We start from the raw sequence: 24,792 nt of genomic DNA on the forward strand, positions 1-24,792 counted from the left end.
TGTGTACTGAATATATAATTCTTGAAATGGATAGAACAAGACAAAGATACTCTATAGTTATTTAAAAGATAATACGCATAAAATGGAATTGGACTCCCACCAAAGACTCAAGAGTTTACCAAGTAATATTATTAACTAATTTTTACTATGAGAGGCATGTGAAAATTAAATTAATGGGGGAGACTTATAAGGATGTCACTGGGCTCCATATTCTAATAATTCATACTTGAATTATTCGCTTTAAGCTCACTGAAGAATCAAGGTTTCTGCGGAAGTCTCCAAAAGGACGGTGGCGTTTGGTAATGCAATTCCAACTTTATTTGAACATTCTAACATAAAAACAACGAAAGCTCCCGTTTAACCAATACAAAAAAAAGTGGATGTTTACATGAAATTGTGCAACAAATGCTTTGACTATTGACCACATTAAATTATAATTAATTATTTAAATGTATTATTTCCTAAAAATATTAATTAAAAAATGCATTTAAGTATTTAATATATAAAAATTAAATTCGATTCTTTTTTAACTTTATTCTCCAATTTGGTTTCCTGTTGAATACTGGTTACCCGTGACCGACGACTTGAGGGTGTTGAAGAAAAATGTGTTCCCATAAATCACCAAGAACATGAAAAAGTGCAACAAGGCCACGTACGTATTTCAGCAGGACGGGGATTCGGCTCATACTGCTAATATTGTACAAGAGTGAATTGGAAGCAACATGAACTTCAGGTTCAAGAACCTTCGGCCCTCTCACAGCCCAGATCTAAATCCACTGGATTACTCCATTTAGTGGCAAATTTAGAAAAATGCCTGCAAAGTCCGCCACCCCAATATTGAAGAGCTCCGTTAACCAGCATTAGAGGATCATATAAAATGGCTCCATTGCCAATTTGTGCAAGGGGTTCCATAGGCGGTTGAAGACTGTCATTGAGGCTGATGATGGACATACTCAGAATTAACGTACATTGTTGTTGCAAAAAAAATAATATAAAATTTTCTATGTGCAATATCATCCTGATCAAATATGAGTATTTTAAGGACTACATAGAGACAGGTCTCAGGTACTTATAAATGCGGCGGTGGTAGAGTTTAAACTACCTTGGGGTCCAGTGCTTTACCTGTAAACCCTGAGGGGCAAGGTGTATTTTTGGATATTAAAAGGGTTTCTGGATGCTCGAAGAAGCGAGGGCTAAAGAATTTAACCTTCCTGGAGCCAGAAGCTCTTTTGCACAATCCGTGGACCTGGGTATATTTTAAGGGGTCCTTGATGCTTAGAAATATGGTGGCGGTTGAGTTAAAACTTGCTTGAGGCCTAGCGCTTCGCCTGTACAACCTAATGGTGTATTTTTGAATATTAGAATACATTTTTTATGCTTAGAGAATCTGCACCGATGTAATTTGACCTACTTCCGAACCTAGCCGATCACCGGTACAACCTGTGGTTTGGGTTGTGTTATAGTATATAATAAAAAGGTCATAAATGATTAGAAACGTGCCAACTTTTTTGGGTCCAGTGCTTCGCCCTACAAACAACCCGGGGATATTAAATGGGGCAATTTATTTATCCTTTAATAATTCGTCCAAATATAATATAAATTGCAACGAAATTACACACGATAATAATGTCTAACAGTGAAAGTACTCACAATCATATTGCTTACAGTGATGTTGCTTCACAATGATAACGTATACAACAATTATACCACGCAACGGTTTTATCTGCAACCTTTTATCACAATCAAATTACAGTGAACCACAACTGTGTTGTGTTTATATAATGTTCATATATTAATATAAATTATTTTTCTGCAGAAGAACACTCAATAATCACCTAAATGACATATAGAATAAGAACAGTACATATTGAATTAAAATATACAATCGCATACATCAATAAATTTAATATCATTTTTCGGGCAAATATCCCAAATTGTGCGTAGGCCAAAAGGTCCGTTCGGCAAATTCTTCTTCGGAAAAATGTACATTTGTAATTTTCTTCAGGTGAAATGTCATTCGGCAAATTGTCCTTCTGCAAAAATGTTTTCGGCTAAAAGCCCGCTCACGCATTTTTCTCGACCATTAATACATCTACAAATACAAAGTTTAAATTAAAATAGGATATGAGCAAACTAAAGAAAAAGTATATATATGTTAGTATCCACATGGTGGTGTAACAGTCGGTAGCATGTTGTTAAAAAATGATTAATGCTAGGAATAATTTTGAGAGCGTCCTCTGGTGTGTGCCCCATTAAAATAAGAACACTTCCAAAATTAATAATTAATGAAGGTTGGGTTATTGCAAGTAATTCATATTTAGATACATTAAAGCATAAACAAGTTGTTACAAAAACAAACCAAGCCTGAGCCTCACTGAGGTGATTACGTATACTCATTAATTTAGCTTACGTATAAGTCTTGAAAAAGACACTTGAACACGATGGAAGAATTTTCATCCGCGCACTCCAAGCAGTTGAGTATCGAGGCCGTTAGTAAGTCCAAATTGTGGAGAGGAAGAAAGGGTTGTTCAAAAAGGCTAAATTGAACTCGGAGTAGTTAAAGAAAACAGCCTAGGCCAACCCCATTAAGTCCAAGAGGGCCATGCAAGAGATCCCAGGATTTCACACCAGACTGTCCAAAAAGCTATCAAAAAAGTGGAGGAAAGAGCCTTGTGAGGGAGGAGAGGCCACTTTTGACAAGAGCAATGAAAGTATTTTTTTTTAAATTATACTGTTAATCAATAAATTGTATCTTGTTGAAGCTTAATATTCAAAGTGTTCGGATTTAAATGAACCATTCAGTATTTGAGAAACATAACTACAAGTTATCTTTTAATAAATCCGGAGCAAACCTTGATACCGAGGCCCCTGGGCATGGATGCGAAGTGCTCCTTGACGGCGATGACCATACTTGACTTAGTTGTGTTTGGACCAATTAGTGTGTGCCTCAAAGTAGCCTAAGACAAAATAATCAATCAGATTAAGAAGAAGTCTATTTGGGGGCCATTGGTCATGGGTCTCGAGGTCTTAACAGTTCTCTTCAAGCCAGACAAGAGAATTGTTGGAATTTTTTCCTGTTTTCCTGGGTGTAACGGACTGTCAGCCCGGTGGTGTTACTGATGTCAAGGTTGCTGATTTGCCCTTGATTATTAATTAGTCACATAACTTATTAAAATCTCTGTTCCTCCTCTGTGAAATGAATCGCCAGCAGCGACGAAATTAAACTGAACATAGGTTGGTTCACTGAAATGTTACGCACTCATTAAGCATGCATAATTTCTCCCTTTTTTCTTATTATTATCCTTGAGTCCATCGTTACTAAAGCTCCTTCTCTTTTTTGGGGACCTTTTGGCAAAATCTCTCCAATTTTTAATGATTTCAAGTTTTTTTTTTAACATTTCTTATCCTTCAAGAAAAAAAAGAAGAAGAAAGTAGGGAAATGAGAGAAAAGAGAAGGTACGGATGAAATTGCAATGTTTTCATCGGTTTAATGTTCGAATCAGTGTGATTCACTCCCAAGTTTGAACCATATCATTGTGAGGCAAATAAATACAATTATTACCGCCGTTACATCATATAAAAAATAGAAGATATTAGATAAATAAAGCCATTACTGATTATTCAAATCGATTCAGAACCTTCTCTTTTCTTCATTTACCTTCTTTTTTCTTGAAAGAGAAGAAATGTTGAAAAATACTTGAAAATATTGAAAATTCAAGAGGTTTTGTCAAAAGCTTCTCAGAAAAAAAGGAGTAGTACAGATGTACTCAAGGATAATAATAATAAAAAGGTAGATTAAATGCGTACTTATTTGTGAATAAGCACTTCAGTGAACGCACCTTAAAGGTGGGATCACGTAAGTCCTTACGGTCTCTTTAAACACATATAATTTCTCCCTTTTTATTGCTATTAATGCACTTCATTTTATAGTTAATATTTTTGCAAATAAAAGAGTTACTATATAAGAATAAAAAGGAAAAAGAACTGCGTGCTAAATTGTACGTAGGCACTTCAGTGAACCCACTTTAATTGTTTTTGTCTGTATATTACGCAGGATTTAAAAAAAAATGATATGGCGACAAAAATTGGTTTCAAGATAACAAAATGAGGGCTCAAATTTTATATTAGAGCCCTTTATGTAGGTATCCACAATCTTGTGTTAAAATTTGGCGAGTCTAAATTAAAGCAACTCTGAGTAAATTAGCCAAAAACAAAAAGTTTTCCCCTTTGACTACTTTCTAAATTCTTTGGGACATAATAATTACAACAGCTTGTAATCCAATAAAATAAATTTTAACTACGTAGAGTTTTTTGTAACAGATCTAGTATTTATTTTAACCGTTTACTTATTTTTATACTCTTGTGTAAATTTGAAGAGCGTTAAAAAAATATAAAAACAACAGAAAACCAAGGATGATTAGATATAAGGTGTATCGATAAGAAACTTGCAACACAGTCTGGTTGACGTCACAGTGGATCCAAGTTCAGTGTTAACTTCCAATAAGTATGTCCACTATTTTTGAACTCATTATGAAACAAAAAAAATGGAACTGAGCCAATACAAAGCAAAATTTTAAATTCAAGTAACTATGAGCATAAATATATTAAGACCACCCTTGTAAATAATAATTACGAAGCTCAAGTTAGAAGAATTTTGAAAACAATCAATCGTGGATAGTCCAAGTGTGATGTTACAACCGCTCTCATCTTACGAAATGTGAGTTCTATAGTATTTGAATATTTACGTTTACTTGCTGTTCTGCCAATTCGCCAGGGACTAGGATTTTTTTAGAAGATTTCAAATGGAAGCCTGGTTTTCTTGATTCATATTCTTTCTGAAAAAATGACCCTTTCAGAATCAAACCATGAAAGAATGGCAGTTCTTTGTTTTGACGAAACAGAAGTTAGAAAAACACATAAAATTTATTATAAAGTTAATAAAATATTTGGATCCTTCAAGAAAATACAAGTAACAATCATTCGAGGACTTTCTGATTCATGGAAACAACCAATATTTTCACAATTTGATACTCCCATGACAAACCAACTGATGTTTACCATCATTGAAAGAATTGAACAAGCTAATATTCAAATCAAACCAATGACTTTTGATTTAGGGAACCACAGACTGATATTCCAGCTGAAAATATCATCAGAAATATTTTCACTACTCAGTGGAATCCAAACGTCAAATTTATACATTTCCATATTGTCTTCAGTTTCTTAAGCTATTTAAAAATCATTTGCTTGACCGGGGGTTTATTGACGTCAATGGAAAATATGTAAAATTGACAATGAATAACTTTCATTGTTAAAAAAGAGTAACAACATCTTGAATGCTCAGGAAATGCTGGGCAGAGACAGTTTTTATCAAATACTATATAGGAAGCGTAATTGTATGTCGATGGGGAACAAAATATATCACACTAAAGAATTATAGAAATTGTCAATGATTGGTTTGATTGCATGAATGCAAGTACGTACTATTTACAGCAAGACAAAACTTTCATTTGGATTCGGTTTACATTTTGAAGAACAACTCTATGCATTGAATAAAATGGAAAAGTTAGTTTTAGTAATTGGTAAATCTTATCAGCTTCCATTTCAAAAGGGAACATGGATCTGAATTAGGTCGATGAGAGCATTATTTCATTGCATGAAAAATGCAGGACTGAGTTTTATTTACACTACACACTTAAAGCAAAACTGTCTTGCGAATACAAAAAAATTATTCAGAAAATGACAGATGCTTTAATTAAACATCAATTTTTATGCTAACGAATCTACACATCAATTTCTCCAAACTTTATTTTATTTACAAACCCAATATTATATCGTCTTTTTGCTTGTTTTGCACCTACGTAATTTTTGGCACATTATAAAGCTTGAATACTTAAGTGTTGTAGGTCCTAAATACTTAACACTTTTAATTCATCAAAATGAAATGAAAGCTTCTCTCGAATTTGCGCACTCACAGGAAGTAATGAGCACCCGTCTCTGATTGAGGACCTTAGAATATAAAAATTTATCATGATTGGCAAAAATCATAAGTTGAGGAATGCGCTAATAAAAATGATCAAACAGCTTTAAGAGATTATGTTCAAATTGTTACTCATGATCTTTGTGTACAACTAATCAGCCTAAAGAATCCCCTATAGAAATATTAGATGGAATTGAATGTTAGGAAGTTTTGGAACATTCTAAAAATTTAGAAACTGTTGGTGTTCACGAAGAAGTCTATAGAAATGAAATTTTCCTGCAAGAATGTTCCAGAATTCAAAGTGATTGCTCAGGCTGGGGTCTTGCCAACAATACCGCATATTTAGCAAAAAACAATTGAATTCTGTATATGCAGACATTTTAAAAATGGTTTTAGAATTTTTTAACATTTGGTTTTAAAATATAATTACGTAATTTATCCATTTCTTTAACACTGAGGGCTTAAAACAGCTTTGAGCCTTAAAAATAGGCAAAAAAAAAATGTATGACCTTTTTCTGAAGGCTGCGAGGCTATGAGAAAAAAAATAAGGCCATATTTGGAATCAAGGGATCAAACTGTACTAAATTGAACATATGCTGTTCTTGTGCATAAAATAAATTTTGATTTTGTTGGATATTGATACTATTGATTTAGTATAATTATTTTAAAATGTATGTTCTTGTCTATTTTTCATTAAAAACAAATATTAATTAATTTTTTTAAGAATAATTTTAGTACTGTAATCGTCGGAGGGTAACAATTTAGACTAATAGAACTGCATGATAAAAAAAATGAAATACTATTGTATGATCTATGTATTAATAAAACTAGAAATATAAATTTGAATTTCCTCCTAATTTGGCTCCTCTGTGACGTCATCAAAAAAGCCAGTACAATTATAAACAAAAGTAAAGAAATTTCTGATCGACACACCTTATGTATAGTCACATTGCAGAAAATCATTCCAATTAATTTATACAATTTTTTTTTTGTTGATTCATTATAAAGTCTTATTAATCGATTTTAAGCCATCCATTCTAGAAATAATCTAATTATAAGACAGATTACTGTTTAGATCAAATCATCTCAAGTGTTTTATTCGGGGATGAATAACAATATTGTTTTTATGTTGTTGACGAAGAAAAATAAGTTGTTTGAGTGGGGATAATGTCATTAATTTCAAATGAATTATATGCCTCGAAAAAGGTTAGCTACGTGGAACCTGTTTTGTTCTATTAAAGCCAAAAAACGAAATTCGTGGAAGGAACTAAAGCCCATGCCAAAAAGTATTTATAAAAATATTTTGAGGACGTTGGCATATGTGTATTCCATCCAATGGATATTTTATCTTTGAAGGTGACAAAATATATTTTAATAATTAAACGTGAAATTTGTGTTATATTTAACAATTCCCTGTACCTTTTTGATAGAATGTAAGAGGAAAACATTTATTTTTCCTAAAACATGGCAAAACAGTTAGTCAGTTGCTTTGGAAAATAAAATTATCAACATAACTGTATATACAAAATATTGAAATATTGAAACGTTTAATGTATGAACCATTCTTTATTCTTTAATTTATGTTTGGATATTCGAAGAAAAGGCATTTTGATCTAAGAAATATTAAGAGTATTTATTCTAAGACTCATTGTACCTACAATTCAAATATTACTTGTATATCTTATGAATACTTGTAACTTGTATTCAATAAAGTATTATGCATGTATCAAGATCAAATAAATATAACAATTATATTTCATTATATAAAAATATCAATTTTATATCGCAGTGGTTCTCAAATGGGGATCAAATAAATATAACAATTATATTTCATTATATAAAAATATCAATTTTATATCGCAGTGGTTCTCAAATGGGGATACATGGTGTACTTGAAGGCACTCCAGGCGGTACTTGAGATTTTGAAAGAATATTTTACAAGTCTGCATCCACAGGGAGAGGGCTGAGGTGCTGTAGCACCCCCAATTTAAGAAATTTTTGATTTTAGCTAGAATAGGTAATTTTTTTTTTCTTCAAAAAATTGAATATTTGACTTTTTTTTTCAAAAAATGTATTATTTGTTTTTTTTTAAATTTAATTTAATTTTCTGTGAAAAGTTATGGATTTATAATTTTCCCCCCAAAATTTTATCTTAGATTTTTTTTTTAGAAAATTTTGTAATTGAATTTTTTCTTGAACAGCTGTAGTTTTTGACTTTTCTTTCAAAAAAAAAACTCAATCATTTGAGAATAGCTATCGAGTTTATTAATTTTATGTGAATAGCTAAGGACTTTTTAAAAAAAAAATCCAAAAAGTTTAAATTTCTGAGAGCAGTTGTAGATTTTGAATTTTGTTTTCCAAAAAAACTTTGACAATAGATATAGATTTACGAAAATAATTCCAAATTTTTTTTTTTTTGTGAATAACTATGGACTTTTGAATTTTCTTTCGAAAAAATTTAATATTTTGAAAAAAAGATTCAAAAAGTTTCATTTTTTTTTTTTTTTAATCCAAAAACGCAAGATCCCTTCAAGATATAATACTGTCAATGCCCCTGTCATTGAATCCAAAAATGTTTGATGGTAAGGGTTAAATATTAAATGGGTTAAATAAAAATATTATGGTTGTTCCAAGAAGTCCGCTTTTTCTGGAGAAATAACACACACCCCTTATTTCGTCGAAGACGAATGATATGAAACAAAGGATCTCGGTTTATTTATTACTCTATTTTATTTTATTTGTCAGAATATTACAGCGGACGTCACTTATTAACGAAGGAACAAAAACTGAACAAAAGGAACAGGAAATAAACTATAGATAAAAAAAGGAATATCAAAGCAAGGGGGTCGAAGTTACTGGTTGACCAGCAACAACCGGCACATTACTAAAAAAAAATAGTTTAGAATCCCTGGTACATCGGATAAGAACAAGATGCAAGTCCCTACCCATATTGATAGTCATCCAAATCTTGTAAAATTCATGGAACATCATACTGGCGATTCCTTCTCCCTACACCATCACAAAGTCTATGGAGTTCCAAAGTAAAGTAGTATTGTCAAAGGCTAAGAAAAAACTTGTAAGAAATGATAGTACAACTTATTGTATAAAGTTAGTCAAAACCTTAAGCAACATTTTCCAATGATATTGCATGCTCGCTCATGGTTTGCAACGAATAGCAACGCTCTTGCATATTTATTTCGAAAATAATACAATTCATATCTCTGAAGTAAAGAAAAATAACAAATTTCCACTAAACCTTGACGAAACTTCATTAAATGGATTTATCAACAAAAAAAAAGACTTAATATATGCATTAAATATTACATGATGACAATAATCAGGGGCGTACGCAGGTGGAGGGCCGGAGAGGCTGTAGCTTCCCCTCCCCCAAATTAAGAAATTTTTGATTCTTACAAGAAAATTTAATATTTGAAATTTATTTCCATTTTTCATTTTTTTTCCCCAAAAAAATTAGTCATTGCCTGTTATAGAAAAAATTCTTTAATTTTTTTTTCAAAAAAATTCCAAAAACTAATACATATATATATATATAACCCTGCGGACGATATATTCTGATATTTAAATTAAATCAAAGAAATATCTAATAAAAATTGCAAAAATTAAGCCCCTTTGTAAATCACTAACTAATTTTTTTATCTGGGCCGTTATTTTGGATTTGGTTATCTTTACTTCAAATGTTATTATTATTATTTATGTCAACATTATCATTTAACTCCTGCTAATTAGTCAAATTCCCTTTCTACAATGCTCAATTATATTTAAAACCCGATTAAACATTCCTGTGTGCTCATATAAAAAGCAGAGTAAGCCTTAAAATTCTTCTTTTTTATTTAACATGTCCAAAATTGATCCTGAATGATTGAGTTTTGAATTTTGATGAATTTATTTCAACTGATGCCAAACTAATAATTAATAGTTCAACCTTTATGTCTGCAGTAAGCCTGCATGATTTTTCTTTAAAAAAAAAATAGGTCATTTGAGACAAATGAGAAATTTAAAAAAGGCTCATTAAAAAAAAAAAAAATCTAAAAGGTTTAGTTTAATAAAAAAATAAGATTTGCAATGAAATTCTAATTTTCAAAATGAAAGAAAAAAAGAGCACTGTACATTTGAATTTGTCCCAGGTGCCACTCATGTTAAAGCCGGTCTTCAACTCAGTTATTACCCTTATTCCTGTGATTTGGACCCCGTAGAATCCGTTTCGCATAAAGCAATGCAATAGGTAAGGCTGATCCTAATAACTAAGTCGAAGAGTTACAACCGTAATTATATATACCGGAGTTACGTCTCCAACTCTAAAACAAAGAGTACATTTTTTAGTTAGCTGTCGACGTTTCTGCTTTGTTTTTTCTAATTAATATTCTGGAGGTTGATGGGTTGGTTGATTTAGCATAAGCTCCTTTAACGCTCTGAAATTTTTTCTACAATGATTGAATCCCATCTTTGGGCTTTTATTCTCTTTATTTTCGGAGGAAAAGTTGCAAGATACAATATAAACATGATTTAACATTCGTGTGTGCCCCTAAAAGACGAGTGTCACCCTGAGGATTTGTTGCGGAGTTTTATTTGTAAATCCTTGTTGGAATTGGGGATCAATATTGGAGTAATTCATCCGAATATTATTGTTTAATTCCTTTTCTCCTTCCTCCCTTGTCACAGCTGATTCTAGCTAGTCTAATGAAACGTCTTGAGCATTATTCTTTATCTCCTTCAAATCCTTCTTCAAGTTGTCAGGGTTACCATGTATATTTTTGGTTTCTTTTTTTAACAAGCCCGGAGTACAGAGGATTTTCATCAGCTGTCTGTTATATGATGTTTTTTTGTTGTTGGTGTTTTTTTTTAGGGTGGGAGAAAATGAATTATATCTTTCTTAAGGAGATGCTAAGAGGACAACCTATTAATAGAGGTGGTGTTTTTTTTGTAAGAGACCTTAGTTAATATAAGCTGCCCGTTTTATGATTTTGGAAGGATATAATGTATTACTGGCTGAAAGAGGAGAACCTTCCACATATAAAATAGCCTTAGTTCAGGGAAAATATTGTAAATATATTTAAATTTGGTACTAGGAAAACAGCCCTTGGGAAAATCGCCACTGGAAGATTGCTACGGAGGAAAAATGCCGGTTAGGAAAATTGTCTGGTAGAAAATTGACCGTATTTTTTTCAAACTTTATGATGAATAATAACACATTATAAATCCACTTAATATTATGTATGACAAATATCTAAACATATCAAGTAAGAGTAATATTATTACAATACAAATCCCTTGCAATTTTTTAAATTCAATCCAATCTTCTAAGAAATGGATCGAGAGGATTGGTAAGGAGACTGGGGGGATAAATAGCTTAGGGCCTATTAAAATATAGTTGAATACCCTCCGCCATCGGATTAGCCTGGGGTAGTTAGAGGCGTTCCTTGGATGTATGAGATGCATTGGCGGTGGTTTTTAAGTATCCAGGGGTATTTTCAATTACCCATGCAACTTGAGGGGTTGGAACTATTTTCTTGATATTAGAAGGGGTTCATTGGGTGTATGTGATACTTTGTAGGTGGTTTTTAACCATCCCACACTACTCCTTTGACCCTGGCTAACCTGAGTGCTTTGAAATAGTTTGTGTTGCTAGAGTGGTTCCTTGGATATATTGGACACTACCCCAGGGACACTGACAAGTCCGAGGGAGGAGAGACTTCAACCATTTTTTAATAGGCCCTAAACTATTTATTCTCCCTCCCCCCTCCTTACTCCAACTTGGAGGTACTATCTTTGGGGGATGGAACAAGCAAATATGTTTTGATATTTGTGATAAATAATATTATGTGATGTGAATTTTTAATATGTTATTATTCATCATTGTTCCGCGCACGCTTAAATGAATATTAATCTATTTTATTATTCATTTTAAAATCAATTTACACCAAAGATAGGGAATAATTCTTCTTTTAGAAGGAGATTCTAACACACTGCGACTTATTAAATAATGAAAAAAAGGCAATCTGTCCTGAAATTAATGACATATTGTCGATGTATCAAACTATGCTACGGCCCTCGAATACATAATAGAAGTGTCTTATTATTTCTCTGACGGCCAGCAGTTCTCAACAATGCTGCTCGTTCTTTTTCTCCCTTTCTGTTGGAGCTCTACTATAAAAAGCCAATGGGCGAAATTTACAATTTACAGCCTTCCCTTTGTTCTAAAATACCAGGGATTCTTGGTGTTTTACCATTTCAAAGATTACTTTTTCTGTCTTACTGAAGACATGTTCCGATCGGACATATGTAGCAATAATTATGCTTAGTATTTTTTATTAATTTATCAAGTCTCGGATAAATAATTCCTAGACTTTTCCCCCTGACTAAAGGGGTATAAAGTTGCATATAAAGAGGCATTATAATATTCTAAAGTATAGTTTTAATTAATTCGAAATGGGAGGTTCTCACTGTACATAAATTTGAAGGGATGAAACCAGCTTGTGGGGTTTTGAATCCCTCTTCCTAATGTTATTCTATAGATTTTTTCAAATATACTTATGTATATATATATAATATCTTAAAATTGGACCCTTTTGTTCGTGGGCTCGGGGAATTTGACTCTTCTACCTCCGAGCTTCTTCCAAAACTACCTACTGAATATGATAATGTTGCCTGCCAATACTATGCCGTTGTGTATGACAATACCTGGATAAATAGATAATTAATATTGTATACTCGTTGTCGAATTGATGAGGGGGGCAATGCACGTTGAGGAACTTAAGAGAAAAAGGAACAAGAAGAAGGGGACGGAAGGAAAAAAGTAACCATAGAGCTATTACCATATTATAGTGACAATTGGCGCTGCTGTAGCAGTATATTGCGGTGAATATTTTCCCTAGCTCAGTGAGAGCAACCTTCTATATTTAACAATAAAAGCTTGCAGCAAATTAGTAATTTATAAAAGAGATTCGCAAATTAAGAATCAATTGAATATCAATTGAGAAGAAGGTAAAGTTGTAGTAGTTCAATTAGTATTAATAGATTAATTAAGGGGCAAACTATAAGAGCTTAATTAGAACATAACATGCTGAGTATGTTTTGATATTAGTCATTTATATACAAAATAGGATCTAAACCATCAATTGGAAATCTCATTGCTTTGATTAATTTATCTTGTACATTTGTTTGTCAATGTTTCAATTGAAAGTAATTCTTTTTAATATTCTACCAATTTCTTAATACATGTTTTACAATTTCAGCCTGTAATTTTCACTGGCACTGGGAGATTGAGAGTTGAGGATTACTTTCAGTCTCCATATACATAGTAAACTTGTTTTCTTTAACAAGGCCCCGTCTAAAAAGGTATTAGTGTAGGGAGGCCTTGACATAGTGAAGTTTGAGAACCCCTGTCTTAACAAATGAAATAGTTATCATATTATTGTGGCTTGACAAGATTACTTGGATCCATAATCTACCCCACAACCTTCCCTCTTGTATTTACACCGTCTCCTGCCTAAAATCCCTTATCCAGATGCATAAGAAGCCCTTAGCTTCGGAACTAAGATGCAACTGTATCGCCCAGGATACAGTGTGTATGCAAGCTTGGGAATTGATTTTTATTCCTCGATCGAGAAAAATTTGTGTAATTTGTATGAAATTGCTGTCCGGACCAAGAAAGAAGGAGGTTTGACACGTCTAGTTATTATTTTCTGGATCCTTAGAGATATATTTGGCTAGAATTCTATGTCGTTGATTATTTTTAATAACCACACAGTGAAAAGATTTTTATAACAGAAAACGAAAGGTGTACCTCGTTTAAAACTCCTTTTCATGATTGACAAAGTATTCTTGATGGTCCGAATGTAATATAATTCCAATGAAATTATGCATTAGGATATTGTCTTGCAATTAAATTGCTTACAATCAAATTACTTCTCGATGATATTACCTCAATGATTTACCTTTTTATTACAATTATTTTACCGAACACCGTTTATTTGCATAGAGTAATCCTAATAACAGTTTGTATTTATATTGATTTGTTTTATGATAAAAGTCATACAGACTTCCTAGGAAAATATTATATTCAATGATGTAAATACGGTTGTTGTTTTTTTAGATGGACGTTAATTTGTAATTAGTAATATAAATAATGAATTTTCTTTTCCTTAGTAGTTGTCATCATTATTTAATTCCGGAATAGTGAGCGTCCTTTCCTAAATAGATTCATTATATTGAAAACCTGTTTGAACGTTCGTGTGGCCTCATAAAAGACGAGCGTAACCCTGAGGATTTGTTACGGAGTTTTATTTGTAAATCCTTGTTGGACTCAGAGTAGAATTGGGGATCGAATTCGGAGTAATCCTTGCAAATGTCCTTGTTTATATCATTTTCTCCTTCCTCTTTTGTCACAGCTGATTTAAGTTGATCTAATGAAGCGTCATGAGCATTATTCTTTCTCTCCTCCAAATTTTTAGGGTTACCATGTTTATTATCGGTTTCTTTTTTTTTATCATGCCCATTCTACACTGCCAATGAGGGAGCGGGAAATCACATTGACAATGATCAATTTAATTTCTTCTTTTCGTTTAAACCCCTTCGCTGCGGGGGAGCATTATAATGTATGAACTATTATGAATTTATACAAAAAATGTATTATGAACTTCAAATTACATAACAACATAAATGCAAGAAAAAACTTGTCTAGATGAGAAGTCCAAATTTTATTTTCGTAAAAAAAAGGTCAAATCAAAATTTGCAAAGAAAATTGCAAAAAGTTATTTGTACTAATTTTGCAACAAAAAAAATTAATATCATTTATTGGCATTATAATAAAGAATACAATCCTACCAAGATTTTTTTCGCACACGTAAAACCAAAAAAGTTATGTAGAAAAAATAACCATCAATAATGGGTTATTTTATGAAAATATTGCGAAAAATGAATAATAAAATGTTGTGGAAATTGAAAATACTATGCAATACTTTTTAAAACTTTCATTTTATGTCCAAGATAAATCGTTTTTTGGCGTTTCTTCTTAAAAAATAGAAAATAAGATACAAAAATAAAAAAAAATATTCAGAAATGAGAGATATTTCAGTTAAACATCAATTTTTATTTGTACAGTTTATATGGAAACGAATCTCCAGAAAAATTTCTACATACTTTATTCTATCTACGAATGCAATATCCCATTGTAAGTCCACTTTTTTGCACCTGAAGAAAAAACAAAAACATACATTTCATCCACATTTTAAGTAAAAAATACAAGCCCAAAAGAGTGTGGGAGAGGATATCTGCTCTGTTTGGTGCATAGACTATACAATAATCCGGGATTAATGGCTGAGAGGGCGCAAGGAAGTAGTTGGCGCAAAATGAAGCAAAATGGTAACGGTATCGATATCCTGAAGGCCAAGATTATCAGCAGGATGAAACTTGCGACTGACCTTAACGTGAGCGAGAATACAATCAAAAAAGCTGGTAATGAGGATTGATGTCTGAGATAATTTGTCAGATATTCAAAAATATGTCCAGACAACAAATTTGATGGAAATGCGGTTAGAAAGTTGGAAGAAACAGCTGTAATGGTTTCACTGTAAAAAAATGTCCACGACAACTTTATTGTGGATGTGGGCGTAGTAACACCAAAACAAATGACGGCTTACAACCCGTGTGTTTATCCTGATTGTTTTAGATTCCGATGGGGGAAAAAAAGGAGCAACGTGGGGGTCGAGAAAAATTATTCCTTTGAACTGAATGTGCATAAGTTCGATTCACAAGCACTCCTAGATACGGATAGAGAAATTGTTAAACTACATGTAATGTTTACTTATTAGTTAAGATGGGATATGTGCAAAGCAGATGTGTGTATGTTAACATTTCCCTCTAAAAGAAGAATTCTCGTCTATCTTTGTTGTAAATTGACTTAAAAATGCATTATAAAATATAATTATAATATTTTCCCTCAACAACTGATGTTTTAAATGTAGAAGCTTCTCCTCTTCAGAATAGGGATGTGTCGTTCGCGAACGTAACGGATCTATGAGCCCGCTTTTTAAAGTGAACGACAAGAGCCGTCTCTCTTCTTATCATGAGCCCGCTCAGAGCGTCCGCAGGGGGATTTTTTGTAAAGAAATCCACAAAATAAAATCTTGGAATTTTTTGGGAAAAAAAAAAATCCAAAATTAAACTTCAAACGTGTATACATATAAACAGTCGTTAGCATTTAAGAGTAGCTGAATCTCGAAGTATTTATCTGACATTCTCTGTCTGTTTGGCCGAAACACTAAATTGGCTTCAGAAAAGAGCCTCTTACTTTAGACACTTGTCGTGAGGATAGCATTCATCTTAAAGAAGACTTTCTTAACTCTCCTGCTCGACAGTAAATATGTAGTAAATGTAACTCGATTCATCAGACAAGTATCGGTTGACTTTTGTGCAACAGTGTCAGTTTTTCTTGGTCTTACGATATAAAAGCTACAATTAACTATTTCCTTCTGCACTGTATGGTTGGACAAAGAGTCTGAATACTCCATGCTCTGAGTTCTTCAGCCATATAGCATTTCCTTGAATTCAAAATGGAGATCAAATCGCTTCTTTAGTCCCTCCATCACTGCATCAACCAAGACCTTGCAATTTCTCAACTTTCTCATTGGCCTCTAAAATGTAACTTTTAAGACACTCAATGGTCGGAAGGAGGTGTACCAAAAACATGGGTTTCTCCCCTTGCAAGCATCATTAAAATTACTCCTTCATCCAGGAAATATTGGATGAATTGGCGGTGGTACTGCTTGGGGGCGAAGGGTCTGACATTGGCAGAAGCTAGAACGGATTATAAAGAGTTGGATCCTTGTCCTTCATTTCCTTAATACGTTGTACAGAATGATACACACTATTGATCCTTGTTATTGTAGGGCTTATAAAATGTATTGACCTTAGAGAAGTTCTCACTGACTGTTACTGAGAATTTGGTGGATGGATTGTAGTAATTCCATATGTTTGTCAGCTTGGTAAATGTAGAAGAATATAATGTTGCATATTTTCCTCTTCTTGGCTTCAGAGCCTTCTTCCATTCATTTGTTGCTACCAAATTGAGGCTATGTGCGGCACATCTGCAAATAAATTGATTGTCTCAATTTTATCCTGTTATATGAAAGACTACTTATATATTAATTTAAATTTGATTGGTCAGATTAAATGGATATCGGTTATGGTACTTATAAAGAAGGAATTAAGATATCTTTAATGTGTATTTGAATTACATAGCTAATCCCGAAGCTAATTTTGTTGTGTTATCATGACTAAAAAGGTCGTCAAAGTCAATACCTTCAGATCCTCCTCGTCTTTAGCTAAAGAAAAACATTTATTCTTCACTTCTTTTATATTTTAGTGTTAAATCTCAGTCCAAGATAGAATTAGAATGATTGTTTTGCCTCGGTACTCTTAAGTAATTTTTTCTAGACTGATTTGGATCGATATTTCCATACTTTTTTTTGTCCCAATCTATGTACAATTTTCTTGCCTATCGTAGGCTTTCTGCATTAACCTTCATATGACAGTATTGCACAGATATTCAAAATTTTGAAACACATATTCATCAATAGAATCAGTCTAAACCGAATTTTAAATAAGACCAATCCAAACGGATTTCTTTGTATGAACGATCCTGACCAAAACTTCTTCAAAGGACGGAATTAGTGTAGTCCTATAAAACTCATAACGGTCTCAGACCGAAACCCAACACTAATATATATAAATATTTTTTCTTTGAACATTTATATATTAAAAATGAGTACATGTAAAGATTTTGTACAAGATGCAACTCAAAAATGAGATGAATCATGTTAAGTAAAGGATTTAAATAATGAAATTATTGAATATTCCATGGATGATCGATATATGATGATGTTATTTTTGTCTATTATAATACAAATTATGCATAACGAAGTACTTTATTTTATTTTAATGAATAAAAAGCGCACTTGGATACAAAAAAGCAAGCATGACATAATAAACTTATGTGGGATCCGTAGAAATAAATATTCTCACGACTACATGGCAACAAATCTAGTAAAGTGAGTGCTTGTCAATATAAAAACAGTAGAGGGTCAGAATGATCACTTCTGAGGCCTCGATGAACTTTGATTTAAAAATGTAGATATAATTATACATTTTTCTTTTCTTTTTTAATATGATATGCTGAGCTTCAGCAACACATACTTGATGCTAAACCTCATCTTAAGTCACATTGATTTATGTTCATAATGTTACAGGCAATGTACAAAATGGCTGGACAATCATCAAACTTCCAATAGAGTGGTCAATGGTCACTTTAACTTCATTTACATTGTCAGATGAAATATAGGTGTGTAATTCTGATTAATAAATAATTCATTGCTAAGCACTTTGATCATTAAGGATTTGATTATGATACAATTTCATTACAAGCAATTTGATACTCTAGTTTATTTTTATTTAAATTTATAATGTTTTCACACAATCAAACTATTGTATAATAAGAAATTCTCACGACCGACTCAACTCTATTTTGCAAAATATACCTCGACCAACAGGTTTTGCAGGTGTATAGCTTGTCCCTAAGGGGTATCAAAATATATCGTTACCCCTATCCTGAGTATCAAGGACGCCTTCTAAAATATTATAATATATACCCGGCGTACGGGATACGCAGGTAAACCGCTTGTCCAAAAAGGAAATCAAAACCTGCACCGCTGCTATCCTGAATATCAAGGACCCCTTCTAAAATCTTATGATACAACCCGGCCCAAGGGTTGTGCAAGTGAACCACTGGCGCAAAAAGGTAGATCATTACCTACCGCCACCGCTTCCCTGAGCATCAAAGACCCCTTTTGATATCCTGTCATACACCCTACCTAGGAGTTACGCAAGTAAACCGTTTGTCTTCCAGGGAGATCAAAATCTATCACCGCCGCTATGCTGTGTATTAAGGACCCCTTTTAATATCCTATAATACACCCCAGACCACGTGTTGTGAAGTTAACCACTGGTCGAAAAGGGTGTGGCCACCTCCAACACTTCATTGAGTATTAATGACCCTTTCTAATAGACTATACATAATAGACCTCGCCCTAAAAAATGAACGTTACATGATCACTCTATTTGAAATTTCAGTTATTAGGACAATACTATTGTTTTCTCAACAAGCTACTTTCAATTTAAGATGTAATAAAGCATGTCAGAATTGTCAGATTTCAAAAGGGTAACTACAAACAAGGCAACATTTTTGAACCAGATTCAGTTTTAAGAGCCTTACCAGTAGTGATAAAAATCAGGTGCATTCTTTAGCTCGCCTTTTTGTTTGTTTTTTGGAGGGGTTAAAATGAAAAGTGAATTCTCTTTTCCTAAGCTGTTGACACTATTATTTTATTCCTTTTCTACAACATACAAGCTCATATATATGAAACCGGATTAATATTTGCATGATCTCATAAAAGACGGAGAGTAACCCTGAGGATTTGTTGCAGAGTTATAATTGTAAGCCCTTGTTAGACTCAGATTAGAATAGAGGATCTACAAAGGAAAAAATCTTTGAGTATGTCCTTTTTGATTTCCTACTCCCATCTTATATAGTCACAGATGATTGTAACTGATTTAATGATAAAACAGCATAGCTCCTATCCTCCAAAACACTCCTCAAATATTCAGGGTTGCCATATTGATTTTCGGTGGCTATTTTTAACAAGCCCAAAAATTATTCAAATTTCCAGATTCAATATTCACAAAAAAGAAAGAAAATACACATTTTGATGGACTAGTGTTGAGGCGGTCGTTACTTAGGACAGTCTCATCCAGTTCAGTCCTTTATATCAGTCCTAAAACTTAGAAAGTGATTACGCACCTCAATTTATTTCTTCTTTCTTAATCAGTTATAGTACTAACAGTCCGAAGTACGGACAGTCATAAGGACCTATCCAAAGGACTGATATGACCAGTCCTAAGACTGGATTGGACTGAACCGAATAAATAAGGACTGACACACCCCTGAATATATTACGAAAACAGGATAACATAGTATTTTTTTTTATTAAAGTACCACCAAGAAGGTATCCTTACTTTTTTTTAAATAATCCAAGACGGCCATTTTTAAGAAAGAAAAAAAACTAACTTCTCTCATAACATTAAAGGGCAGGATTATATTTTGAAGGGGGAATGATTTTTGGAATATTTTTGAAAAAAATATTCCAAAAATTAAAGTTTAAGAAAAAAAATGATTTCAAAAATTAAAGTTTAAGAAAAAAAATGATTTCAAAAATCTATAGCTATTCAGAAATTAATTTTTTTTGAAAAAAAAAATTTCTAAATTTAATTTGCAATATTAAATTTTTTCATAGGAATTATCGCAAAATTAAAATTTTTGGAAAAATTTCAAAACTCGATAGCTTTTAACAAAAATAAAACTTTTTGAAAAAAAATTTCAATAATCTACAGCTTTTCACAAAAGAAATCCATAGCTATTCATAAAATATTTACTTTCAAATATGAAATTTGCACTTTTTTATACCCCTATTCTTTAATTTGGGGAGGGCTATAGACACTCCAGCCCATGTTAGTGGACCCCGCTGCGATGAGTCGGATTAACTCAACTATTTTTTTTAAATATTCACCCGCCCCGCTTCCAAAAAAAAAAGATCCTAGCTACAGCCCTGATCCAAATGAACCACTGATATTCTCAAAAAAAAAAATAGATCCGCTGCTCTTGATAATCTCAGCCACACGACAGCGGAAGTTTTGGCAGGCCCAGGGGACCACGTACAGCTCCAGCTTTGCCATTGTTCTGGTTTTGCACTTTAAATTTACCATTTCTGGATGGATGGAGTAGACCAAGAAATAAATTAAACATTTGAACAAGGCAATGCACGAAGGAGGGTGGATCTTAGTATGAATAATTAAATGTCCCCTATTTATCTGCACCCCCCCTGTTGTTATGTCAGGGACGTCCGCAGCGGGAGGGGCAGCCTCTCCCCTAATAAAGGAAATTTTATTGCTTACTAGAAGAAGTAATATTTGAAATCTTTTCAAAAAGATTTATATTTGAAATTTAATTTTAGAATTGTTTTTTCGTGAATAGCTATGGATTTTTGAAATTTTTTCCCTACAAATTTAATTTCCCAGAAAATATATGTATAATCTTGCATACGTCCTACCGAGAGTAACACTGTAAATTTTTTGGGGAGTCATCTTCAATCTTATTTAAGCAAAATCTAATCCGGACAATGCCGGCTAGTTCGCCAATAAAGTTTAGAGTATAAGATCGGACATTTTTGCTTACACACTTGGTAGTTGTTTGAAGCGAGGTCCCTTTTCACTCACTCTAGCTATCAGCTCCCTCTATTCCTTCTTCCCATTCCCTCACTCTCTTTCACTGTACTATGTACTAGAAAGCCCTGTAGTCAGATTTTATAGATATTTATATATACCTACGCTATATAGATATAGATATATAGACTATATTCATCATGATGTCCCTTTAAAAAATGATGATGTTACAACTCTCTTTCAAATAAGTACATGCTAAATAATAATATACTCCTCTACACAGTGAATAATGAATTATTGGAAATGAAAGATTTGGTATCATTCCTTCTCCTATTCACAACAGTCCTTCTCTCATTTCCCTCATCATTGGTTGTTGCCCTTCGAATCCATGGAAACTTCAACACATCCAATTTCTTTCATTTTGTGACAAAATTTGGTTTTCAAAAGACAGATGTCCGCACTTCGGAAAGGGGATTCATCTTTGGAAACATATCCTCTCTGCATCCTCATGGGAAGCAGAAAGTACTCGTTACTCTTGCAGTCCTGGATCGCGGCTATTTCCTTGAATACTATGGAAATAAATCCCTTGCCAATAAATCTAGAGCCTGCGAAACAATGTTTAAGAAAATCAACTCCGTGTCATATGATTCATCTTGTAATCAGGATGGAGTTGAGGACTTTTTAAGAAGTATTCCCTGTACTAAAGATGGGCTTTGTCTTGAGGAAGATCGGCCTGAGAATGTTGTGGATGGATATCAGTTTACGTATCGTATTCAAGACTATCTTCAGTCGAGGTATATTTATATATAGGTACATTAGTACGTACTTTGTGCGTCAACAGAAAAAAACAAAAAACATCTTGAACCAAAATCAAGCAAAGGAGAAAATCCTAATTAATTTTTTTATTGCATATATACATAGAGGAGAGTGAGGATAAATCAATGTTTTTTTAAACTTGCATAAGTTTTAAAATTTAAAAGATAATTCAAACCCCGGGTCAATCAGACATAGGTAGTACCTAAGACAAATAATTCCAAAGTATTTTTGATGTAGTGCAATAATTAATAGTCATTTACTGGTGTTTTTGAAACTAACCAAAAGTAGGATACTTGATACATCAGGAGGAGACATGATACAGGGTAGGATTAGACATGTTCATATTTACTGTGATTATTATAATATATTTATATATATTTAGTACGAGCATATATGATAAAAATAGGGAGTAACAAGTCTCCTTCATACTGTTGGAATCAGAGTAAATTATGTGAACTGAAACTAATAATAATATTATAAGTATGTTAATTAATTGAACGACATGCTAGACTATGACATTTAATTAAAAAAAATTAAAGTCTCATGTTTTATAATAGAAATATATATGAACAAACACTTCACTAAAATGTTTACTTTTTGGGTCAAAAATTTCAATGTGGAAATTCTCTATAACTGTAAGCATTAGGCATCCCAGATTTTATGTTGATTTGATAAGCAGCAAAGGAAGACATTCAATTGTATAGAAATAGAGCGGTTAGATAACTTAACATTTTAAAGTTGTCGGGAGTGTAACATGTCTCCTCCGTAACAAGTATCCTCACCCTTCCCTACAGGCAAATATTTCAGACATATTTGATTTAAGTCACTATTATTGGCCCGTATATGGTCTTTCAAATAAAATTCGTCTAGTCTCTTCATTTTTTATTGTGACAATCAGTTTTGGCTAATTTAGGTACAATTTGCGGCGCTTCCAAAGGGTTAATAAGATAATTTGTTGAGATCAATTGACGATAATTCGTCAAAAAAATACAAATTTAGCAAAACATCATTATAGCTTGCTTTAGTGTTGACAGGCCATTAATTACTTAATTATACGTAATATTTAGATTTTGGTACGTGAGCATTGTGGCGTGTGCACGAAACAAAACCACTTGCAAGTGGGAACCGGTGATAGATGACGTTGAATTATCCTATGATATGTGGCTCGTTAATGGAAATCCTGAGAATGCGAATAAAAATTTACTTCGCTATCAATTTTCTTGTGATAAACAGGTGAGTGTTTACTGAGACAATTATAGATTATAATATTTGCTACTTAATTAATTATCTAGTCAAATTTATAACCAATAAGGATTCATTAATTATTGTTGTATATTTATCTATTCAAGGATCTTTTGGGTCTTTATCTACTCCTTCTATTCGTCTTCTTATTCCTATCTCCGATCCAATTCTATGCGGCCATACATCAAAATCACAATATTACAAAGTTTCTTGCTGTGGGTATATTCATAGAACTCTTGGGACTTATGGGGATATCTATACACCAATCACTGTTTGCGATAAACGGAGTGGGATTCCCTTTATTAGGGAATCTCGGCGATATTTTGCAAATATTATCTCAAGTAGGAACTGATCTTCGAATCCCTAGAACTAATTAAATGTGTATTAAATATTTATTCATTACAGTCAATATTTACGCTTATAATTTTGCTCTTGGGAATGGGTTGGGCAATAACTCGTCAAGAGATTACATGTAAATTCATTCTGTCAACCCTCTGGATTCTCTATACTCTCATTCATGTTTACCTTTATTTTTGGAAGAAGGTAATCCATCAACTATGAAAAATTCATCATACTATTAATTAATTATCCAATATCCTTGCTAATATTTTGTACAGTATGAAATTGACATTATTCAAAACATTGATGAATATCAAACGATTCCCGGTGTCATTATCATTATCCTCCGAATTGGAGCCATGATCTACTTCCTCTATGCACTGAAAGACACAATGCTTCACGAATTCAATGAGGAACGTCTACAATTTCTACTCCATTTCGGAGCAGCTTCCCTAGTCTGGTTCATATACCTTCCCATAGTTGCATTTGTTGCTTTTCAAATATCCGCACTATGGAGAAACAAGTTTCTAATGGGGATTTCATATTCTGTGAATACATTTGCGTACATTATTTTAGTACATAGCTTATGGCCATCCCGTAGCCATCAGTATTTTCTACTTGCTCTTCAAGTAAGTATCATTTGATTAACCTATGCTTTGTTCCTTTATCCCATTATTTAGGCTGATCACTCAGAGGAGTTGGAGGAGCTCAGTGAGGCTCCCAATCAAATCAATAGTAGAACCTCAGGCAAAGCAATGTCATATTCATTAATGGAATCCGCGCCGGATGCCAAAGTAATTCAGGATCATCTCTTGGTTGCTATTGAATCTTGATTATATACATATATTATTTGTAATTAATTAATTAGAATCTATGTAAACAGGAAAATCCATGCATAAATTTGTACTGTGATATTTTTAATAGGTATTTAGTCAGTTCATTACTTGAGGGACATTAATTTTTGGGGTAGTTTTGGGGTTCATGTGTTGTTGCTTTTTTTTGAGGGGGGGCTCATATGTTTACAACAAATAAATAATATTAAACTATATAATTCCGGATTATGTAATATTACTATTTATTACATAAACAATTAATTATAGTTAGAGTGATTTAAAAATAAGAAT

General features: G+C 32.7%; 1 protein-coding gene across 1 annotated transcript; it reads left to right on the forward strand.

Moving 5' to 3' along the window:
- The first annotated feature begins 21,376 nt into the window (after positions 1 to 21,376).
- Positions 21,377 to 24,589, forward strand: LOC121130385 (transmembrane protein 145). Its single transcript, XM_040726132.2, has 6 exons — positions 21,377 to 22,065; positions 23,155 to 23,320; positions 23,437 to 23,670; positions 23,735 to 23,872; positions 23,947 to 24,297; positions 24,349 to 24,589. The coding sequence occupies exons 1-6, from the start codon at positions 21,524 to 21,526 to the stop codon at positions 24,499 to 24,501; spliced, it is 1,584 nt and encodes a 527-aa protein (XP_040582066.1). The 5' UTR covers positions 21,377 to 21,523; the 3' UTR covers positions 24,502 to 24,589.
- Positions 24,590 to 24,792: the final 203 nt, after the last annotated feature.

The sequence above is a fragment of the Lepeophtheirus salmonis genome, chromosome Z, assembly GCF_016086655.4.
Source record: "Lepeophtheirus salmonis chromosome Z, UVic_Lsal_1.4, whole genome shotgun sequence".
Lineage (NCBI taxonomy): Eukaryota > Metazoa > Arthropoda > Copepoda > Siphonostomatoida > Caligidae > Lepeophtheirus > Lepeophtheirus salmonis.

Coding starts and splice junctions, on each gene's coding strand:
- LOC121130385 (XM_040726132.2), top strand. CDS start 21,524: ATGCTAAATAATAATATACTCCTCTACACAGTGAATAATGAATTATTG. Junction 22,066..23,154: donor CAAGACTATCTTCAGTCGAG/GTATATTTATAT, acceptor CGTAATATTTAG/ATTTTGGTACGTGAGCATTG. Junction 24,298..24,348: donor ATTTTCTACTTGCTCTTCAA/GTAAGTATCATT, acceptor CCCATTATTTAG/GCTGATCACTCAGAGGAGTT.